The 9447-nt window shown below is 37.6% G+C and overlaps 1 protein-coding gene across 1 annotated transcript; it reads right to left on the bottom strand.

The window, feature by feature from the left end:
- Positions 1-498: 498 nt before the first annotated feature.
- On the bottom strand, positions 499-3437 carry kcnj1a.6 (potassium inwardly rectifying channel subfamily J member 1a, tandem duplicate 6). The gene is given in 3 exon segments (XM_032545848.1): positions 499-1298; positions 1300-2070; positions 3356-3437. Coding segments are annotated over 2 exon segments (1119 nt in total). The 5' UTR covers positions 2050-2070; positions 3356-3437; the 3' UTR covers positions 499-929.
- Between the last annotated feature and the right edge of the window lie 6010 nt (positions 3438-9447).

Genomic DNA, 9447 nt, shown 5'->3' with positions numbered 1-9447 from the left:
GGCAGATTTATGTTTTTAACCATTGTTCATAAAAAAATGTTTTATTCCTGTGGTAATTTCAAGTCTTCACATAAAATTTACACTACTCCAAATTCAGCTTCTGGTTTGACGTTCTATATCACACACCAGGTGTGACATTTAGCTTTGGTTTGGTGTGAAAAATGTTACTGCAGACAAACGTTTATGAAAGCAAAAATAAAGTTTATTTTAATATACATGTTTTACCCCTGAGTAAAAGAAATAAAAAAAAGATAAATATACAAAAACAATTGAGTTTGCTGCATGTAGCCAAGTTAAGCATTGTCTGAGAGATGTGTTTTCTCAAAATATGTTAATTTGTAAAAAAAAAAAAAAAAACAATAAAAAAACTATCACATCACTCACAGCTTTGAAAGGCTGGCCCAGGAGACCAGCCTATCTGAACAGTTTAGCATACTGCTTCAAGTCAAAGTATCACTTTTAGCACATCATCTTTTCATAATTTAAAAACCCCTTCTTACATGTTTTTGTCTGTTTTATTTAAAGCAAAAATAACTCTTATGAAAGGTATAAAAAAATATCCTCTTCATACAAATATGATCACTGACAGAAAAGCTTTGTGTCAATTAGCTATGTTTCATCAGCTAACATGTCCTAACCTCCAAAAACAGAGTTTTCATCAGAAGATCATGACAGGTGTGGTTTTACATACAGACACATACAAAACTCACAAGGAGTGCCTTGATCCCACAAGTTTCTTATTTGTAAATACAAAAAAATAACAAAACAATTGGTTAATCGGATTCAAGTTTAAATGCAAAGGATTTGGTTGTGGTTGTGTGTTCATCCACAGGTGCCTCCAGCAACGGTATGTCCTTGAGGAATTCATTGTCGGGAGATACAATGGGCTGCCAGTCAGATATTTCAGTCTGCGTGAACAGCACAGTGTTTCACATCTTGGTGACATTAGAGGGATTGTCAATTTCAATCACTTCAAAACCCGGGTTGTCATGTCCTTCTCTGGAATGGAGATGATGTCCTTTGATGTTGTGATAACAGTATGCACAATGTGAAGTGGCTACCGGAACCACTTTGGAGAAGTTGGAGAAGTCAACTCTGTATTTCCCTTCTTTGCTCCTGGAGATGATCGGCAGGAAGTTGTAGCCCCACATGATCTCCTGAGGAATAAAGGAGGTTCGCACCTGGAAGGAAGAACTTGTGGACTCTGCTGTGCCATCCAGAAAGACCACAAGCTCGAACTCTTTGTCATGTAGCGTGTCCACTGCCATGTCGAAGAAGGGACTGCTCTTGTCAATAACAGTGATGCAATGTGAGAGGAGTTACAAAGAATAGGTTGTCCTTCCCAGCATCTACCAGGAAGTCAATATTCACTTGGTCCATGATGATTGTCTCACCGTCTGGCGTGGTTGTTGTTCTCAGCAGCTTGCCATAGATCTGGCTTCCAATCATCAGTGTCTTGCGCAGGTTGGCCACTCTGATGGACAGGCAGAGAGAACCATTTCTGGGACTGATGACAGCCATTTCACTAAACGTGACGGTCTTGGCCCTCTTTTTGGGTAGGGAGATCTTGGACAAGATGATTCCACACATGAAGCAGTTGATAACTGCTCCAAGAAGGGATTGGATAATGATAAGGGCCACAGCACTAGGGCATTCAGCTGTGATTGCTCTTCCACCATACCCAATAGTTGTCTGGGTTTCAAGTGAGTACAGGAAGGCTGTGGTGAGTCCAACGACATTCTCAACGCATGAATTGTGATCTGAAGGGGGCTCTTGCCATCCCAGATCTCCATTACTTCGGGCAATCCAGTACCACAGCAGGCCAAAGATAAACCAGCTGAGGGTAAAAGATGCAATGAAAATAAACAGGACAAAACGCCACCTGATCTCAACAAAGGTGTTCCAGAAGTCAACCAGGAAGGCAAAGTGGGTGCTATACTTAATGTTTCCATACTCAATGTTACAGCGACCATCTTTAGTCACCAATCTGGTTCGCCGCCTTTTCCTCTCCAACATGTAGTCTTGGATCCGCTTTTTTAAGGTGCTCATCTTTCTCTCTTATTCAGTAATCTATGAGACAACAAAAGAAAGACATAAAATGTCAACATTGAAAAGCTGGTAAAATACCATACTAAATAATAAAATGTCACTGAAAAATGGATGAATAGGAGCTGTCTAACATAGAAACATCTGATTGTGGCAGATGAACATTAGATGGTTCTGCTACTAAAGAAATGAGCAACAAGTTTTTTTATAGTGCAAAAGTTTGATCAAATACATCAACTGCACAGTCTTAAAAAGTCCTCCCTTTTTATTCCGTTTGCTGTCTTACCACTGTGCCCAACATGCTTCTCTCAGCGTATGAAACACAGTAAGTTATACAGAAACTGTTTTTGATGAAGACTCCCACATGTATTCTTCAAGACTAGAATCAGGTTCTTATTAACGTGTCTCAACAGAAAGAGGAGAGCTAAATAAGGCAGTAAAATTATTTAGGCAAGCCATTTGAGCAGTTCCCATAAATAACAACCTTCAACTTTATTAAAGCTTTAATGTCTCATAAGTATGCTGCTTGATATACGGCAACTGGCGGCGGTGGTGGCACCAAATTTCCACATTAGTGTGTAGTCCCTGTTCTTGCCAAGTCATGCAAAGAGCTATTTGGATTATGTCATGTCTGCTAGTGAAAGGCTACTAAACAATAAGTGCAGAAACTTTATATATTTTTTGGCAGTCTTCAAACACCACAGTAGAGACAAATTGGATAAGCTCACTGTATTTCTTGTTTTGCAAGCTGTTAACCTCTTGAAGATACACTGGGTCATTCCAAACCTAATCATTACTGTAGGTCAGCAGATTTTCATGCATTAGGTCTGTAGTGAAATAATTTCAGGCATTTAGGGATTTTGCGTGCTATAGGTCATACTAAATTACGGCTTAGTGTAAAAAAATGATCACATGTACAAGTGAAGGCATGCCGGGTGAGACTCATTAGATGTGTTAGTAGAGCCTAATAGTGCCATCTTCAGCTTCCCATTATTCTATTTAATTTAATCTCAAAATATGCTTAATTTAGCTCTCCTATTTGATTGCATTAAATTAAAAACCATTCATATTTTGTTTGGTTTGTCCAAAGACTTTTGGAACCTGTGTCAGTTTCTATGCGACTGACATAGATGGAGTCTGATTAAACCTTTTAAGCTGAAAGTCAAGGAAACATCTTAGATTTTCATAAATGAGATTTTACATTGGAAATTATGATCTTAATGTTAACCAAGAAAAAAAAAATCTATATTTTGTTCCATTTGCTATTTCTATTAAAAACATGCTGCAAGAATGTGAAGTCTCAACTCACCTGAATGGAAAACTGTGAGAAGCATCCAAAGCTGAATGAATGACAGTTTCCTCTTTCTCTGGTGTGAGGCAGCTGAGGTGTGTCCTCTTGTGCCAGACGAACCACCTCGTGTGTCTTTATACTGTCGTGTGTCAGCATGTTAGAATCAGTCAGGTGATGTTAACGCCCACAGGTACATCAACCCCACACACACACACACACACACACACCCCACGCGCACACCCCCACACACACACACACCCACGCCTATGCGTAGAACGTTCTGGCACTAAAAACTTCTGTTTTGTCCACAAATGCCAGGCACCAAAGACTGAGATGACCTCTGTCATGCAACTACTGCATATCGCTGGATTCAAACTAAGTTGTTTCATTTCTGAACCCCTGGTTTTTATGCTCTAAACTCTCAGTAAACAAATAAGCCAAGGTAACATTGACAGTGTAAATGCGACGCATGCACCTGTAAATGACTGGTTTTGTGCATCTCAATGTCAAACAGACATAAACTGTGAGAATGTTTGCACGTATGCATTCTTGAGGACATGTGATGACCCACTTTGGAGACAATGAAACTCAGCTTTCAAACACTGAAGATGTGACATCTTAAAATAATCTGAACCTTGCTGAAAAAAGTTACAAGTGTTTTCAATAAATTGACATCTTTTTATGTTTCGCTTGATCCAATGGAGGTCATAAACTGCAAATAGAGTTGTCACCATCAATCCAAAATCAGCACTTCTTTACTCAGTGCAGACTTTTTCTTATGATACAATGATAAAGCTTTTCCCCCCAGACTGGGGATAGGCTAAGATACTAGAAAGATGAGAAGATGATAAAACCAAACAGATTTCTCTCTGGGATTTGTTGAATGCAGAACCAGCTCAGAAGCTGCAGATGTTTTAATGCTGGGGGGAGTGTAAGTTGTAAATTGTAAAGGGATTCATTTATCAAAGTGAATCTCATTACATACTGGGCATACTGCGGTATTACCTTACATGCTGTCTGGTGTTTATTCTAGGAATATTTAATTACTATTGACATAGAAAGACACGGCTCATTTTTAAATCTTTTTATTTTTGAGAGTTTGTACTGGTAAATGCTCAGTGATATCTGCATATTTTTTGTTATATGTCAGTTTCAAAGGCAATTTACTGCCACATTTACACAGCTTCTTGAATGTGGTGAGTTAATTTCCAGCAAAAGGAGAAAAAGTCACTAACAGATGACATAAATGCCATGACTGATAGACTGGAGCAGTGACATATTTTTCATCCAAATAACTTTAGAGCAGAGAAATAATATTTAGGAGACAATTTTTGCACTGTTGTAATAAATAAATTCTAAAGAATCCAATAGTTCTAACCACATCAAAACACACGCCCACATATATAAAAGACTTTTATTAATCACCTTACACTAGAAAAATGCCGGCAAATTATATTCAGTGAAAGGCACAATGCTTTGCTTTGTTTGGATGAAATGCACAAGTCTTAATTTAATTATTATGAAGGGCCTTAATTTATATGGTCGACATCTGTGTGGTTTATGAGCACATAAATCTTTTTTTTCAGAGCTTTTGAATTTGTTTCAATGAAAGAAAGAGAGGGAGTTTCTGCATATATCAGAACATTAAAATGTGTTGCTCCAGTTTTTTGCCCATCAGCTTTAAGGCAGTCGCTTTTATCAGGTGTTAAATAGCTAACTACAAAATACCCAAACAGATAACTACTAGTCATTGTACTCAGGGAGAACTAGGTTTCCTTAAAAAGTAAATAGATGCAGTGGTCAGCCATTGCTATGAAGTCAAAAGCAACTTTCCAGCTTCTACATTATTTCTTGGGCTTCAGCATGTTGCCAAAGATGGGAAATCTACATACATATTTTTGTTTTTTCTCCTGCTCTTCACGCATTGTAAGACATCATTGTTAACCAGATACTTTGTGTAAAAGGAGAATAAAAAGCATTCTGGGAACACATTATGTACTTCAAACTTCCTATGGTCTTGATGATTTGTATTTATTTTATGATTGGAAATTCATCACCATTTACATTTATTTTGCATGTTTAACATAATATTCGTCAGGTATTTAGTTCCAATTTCCAAGGCAAATAGACTTAAGTTGACAGGACGATGGTGGCTACAATGGTAGGAGTTTGTCCTGTAACTGGTGGGTTACTGGTTTGACTGCCCACTCTTTCCATCTCCATTATTGTTGTGTGTATAGGCAAGACACTTCATCCATCCACCCTACTGATGGTAGTCAGATGGAACCAGGTGGTGCCGGTGCATGACGGTCTTGCTTCTGGCAGACTGTGACTACAAAGTAGTAGTTTGCCACCATCAGTGTGTGACTGAAGGTTGGGTGAAGCACTTTGGAGTTCTCTCGACATGATGAAATGCTATACGAGTGAAGGACCATATACCATTTGAATTGATGAATGGAAATCTGCACCAATATTCTAAACATCATTTCCTGTTCTCCTTTTTCGCAAGTAGAATTGATGAGAACGTTTAAAATGATAAGTTATGATTATATAATTTTAAAGTATTAATAAGGAAATTATCTTTTTCATTGTCAGTTTGTACTTTTTCTTTGTGCTTTGACACAATAGGTACATTTTATAAAGTGCTTCAATTGAGCCCAATAACCTCATATTTTGAAGATGGTGGTTTTATCCTTTTGTGAATGTGTGTGTTTGTGAGCATAGGGAACAAGCTGAGAGAAGGGTGCAGCATTTTGCTGGGTCATCGTGTCACTGAGCATTCATATTCCATATCCATCATTCTCAGTGTAAAAATGGCAACGAGCTAAATGCCAACCACTACAGTGGTACAAGCTGTGCAATGTGCTTGTAAAGCATTTACCTCCTATGGCAATTCAAATATTTCCTTCAAAGAATTTCTAGAAATAAATCTTTTATCAATTTGCTGTCTTGTCATCAGTATGCATTTCTGCAAGATAATCTTATTTGAAAAGGCAAGATAAAGACCCAGAGGAATACAAAAGGTTGTTTTGATCATCCTAGGGTTTACGCATCCAGTAAGGTTTGCTACTGCAATGTGCATTCCAGTAGAACAGGGGTGTCAAACTCCAGTCCTCAAGGGCCGCTGTCCTGCAACTTTTAGATGTGCCTCTGCTGCACCACACCTGAATAGGATAATTAGGTCATTAAGGCTCTGGAGAACTGATCTACACAAAGAGGAGGTAATTAAGCCATTTCATTTCAGTGTTTTGTACCTGTGGCACATCTAAAAACTGCAGGACAGCGGCCCTTGAGGACTGGAGTTTGACACCTGTGCAGTAGAAGGACAAAATAAGGCCAAGGACAAAAGTGTTAAGGCTTGAATATGAAGACAAACCCAAGGTAGGGTTTGCTCTGATTTTCCTCCAGAGTAGTTTGATTACTTGTTGAATCCCTTTTCAGCTTCTTTAAAACAAACAAACTTGCAAACAGGTCGTGACCTGCAAATTAAGTCTGTAGATAATAAAGAGAAAAAAACAGAATGCACCTATGAAGGTGCAATATTATAATAATAATAGTGTTGTCACCATAATTTTCACATTTTGTGAAGGTACAGCCAAAAATGTTCCTTGGATTTATTTGGTTTGTTTTTTAATAATATGTTAACATAACGTAACAAATAACTGAGATGCATAAGGAAAAGCATAATTGGCTATTAAAATAAATGAAACAATCTGAAAATGCGTCCAACCCTTTCTGAGTCAATGCTTTCAAGAACTACATTTTGCTGCAAATACAAGCTGTTGGGTTTTCTGGTTATGTCTCTAAGATCATTTTTTTAAACCTTAAATCGGATGGTCTGTGGGAATCAGTTTTCAAGTGCTGTCATCGTGTTGATTTATGTCTAGTTTACGGTTACTGTAACACTTTGATCTGAAGCAATCCATTGTAACACTGGCTGTATGTCGGGGGTCTTTCCCCTACTAGATGATGAACTTTTGACCCAATGCTCCAATTTTCTGACTTCTTCCTTTATTTGGCTTTATCCAATTTCCCATCATCTCTGTCGAGCTTCCTTTTCCTGCTGAAGGGAAGCACCCCCACACCGTGATGCAGCCACAATCATGCTTCATGCGAGTTTCTTGAGTTCAGCAGTGATATTTTTCCACCACACAAACATTTTGCATGTAGAGCTCTTTCTTCACCATGTAAGGTGTGTCCACTAAAATATTGTACCATAGCATGTTTTCCCCAAAAAGATACTTTATGGCTCCATAGACTTTTTTTTTGAATGTGTATTTACTTATTTGTTTATTAATTTATTTGTTTATTTATATTTTTGTTACAGATCCTCAAATTTTATCTTCCAAAATCTAAAATCATTAATGAAATGTATTCTTCTAAATGATGCCACATACCCAGCTGTTAAAGGACTCCACTCTGACTGAGCAGGAAACATAGCCTGAATATTTAAATTAGTGACGAGGAGAAGAAATACAAAACCCTTTTTAAGCTTTAATCTTCTTCTTTATTCATTATTATTTCTCACCCTCATTCACGTCTGTAGTACTGTCAGTGCCAAGCAAAGAACAAGCTTTATTTCACCTCTTGGTAATGTAAAATGATACCAGAACAAACACAAAAGAACATGTATTCTTCTACTGCAGTGATTAGAGCCACCTTCCTTAAAGTTCTGCTAACTTTGCATGCAGAGTATCACATTGCATGCATTTGCACACTGTGTATCCACTTTTATGGTTATAACAATCTTTGCTCTTCACAAAGATAAAATCTGTGTGGTACTGAACAATGACTAAATCTCTAGTGTGTGGTGGGTATAATGATGGCCTGACAGAGCTTCTCTGCATAATAAAGCAGAGTGCTGTTAAAATAGAAGATGTCTTTAAACTTGTATAAGAAACTTCCAACATGAGGCCCTGAGGGCTAAGAAATACCAGAAAATCTTTTCACCTACAAGACTTTGTCTTTCACTCAGAACACACCCTGTCACAGGTTTCTTGCAGAATATAGTGCCCTTTCTAAAGTATTCTTGTGCAAATATATTAGTACACTTAAAATAATACAAATTTAACTCAGAAGTAACTGTTCAGCAAGATATAAAAGCTGGTTTTTAGTCAATAATTTATTAATTTGGCTCAAAAAGTACTAGTTCCATTGGCAAATAATTTCACTTATAACATGATACAAATGTCTTGTTATAAGTGAAATAATCTCCAAATGGAACTAATACTTTTTCACTATTACTAAGGAATTATGGACTTAAAGCAAGCTCTTATATCTTGCTGAAAAGTTACCTACAAGTAAGTTGGCAGATGACTAGACCAGAGCATCCCCAAACTGCAGCTCTTGTGGCAGCAGTTTGTATCTAGTATCAGAATGTGTATGCAGAAGAAAAAGGTGGTGAACCAACAACTGGATAATGGTTCATTGATGCACATGGACAGCAAAGGCTGACCAGTGAGGATCCAATTCAGTCTGAACCACTGCAGCTCAAACTGCTGAGCAAGTTAATGTTTATTGTGATAAAATGACTGAAGACACAAGTTGCTTTACAGTTTATATTATATGATGCTGCATGGCCACCGATCAGTAAGTTTGGAAATGGTCTTAGCATAATCTCTTTCAACAGGATATTGCGCTCTACCACAAAGCAAAGATAAATGGCTTGAAGAGAAAAACACTGGGTTTAAGGTGTTGACATGGCCTCCAAAGACCACAGATCTCAATCCAAATGAATTTATTGGAATTTGCTGGACAAGTTCAATCCATGAAATGCACCACAAACAAAATTAAAGATCTTGCGGAATTGGCTGTTAATATCTTGTTGAAAGAACCACACCAGACCTAGTTTAGTGTGGATTAGTAAACTCAATTCTTAGTTGACTGCCCTGTCAACTCACACACTCCTAAATAAAATATACTGCATTCAGGCACCTTCAAAAGTCACCTGCTTGCTAAATGGAATCCAGCTACGTGTAATCTAATGTCATTATAAATGTAGCAATGTTTTACAAACATATCTATTGGTATGAACACTTCTCTAGCACATAAATGTCAGGGAGTTTGAGCATTGACTGAATTACTCTGAAGCAGTGCATATGCAGAACATC

The sequence above is a fragment of the Xiphophorus hellerii genome, chromosome 18 (assembly GCF_003331165.1).
Source record: "Xiphophorus hellerii strain 12219 chromosome 18, Xiphophorus_hellerii-4.1, whole genome shotgun sequence".
In the NCBI taxonomy this organism is placed as follows: domain Eukaryota; kingdom Metazoa; phylum Chordata; class Actinopteri; order Cyprinodontiformes; family Poeciliidae; genus Xiphophorus; species Xiphophorus hellerii.
The sequence above is the reverse complement of the archived record's forward strand: the minus strand, read 5'-3'. Positions and strand labels throughout refer to the sequence as shown.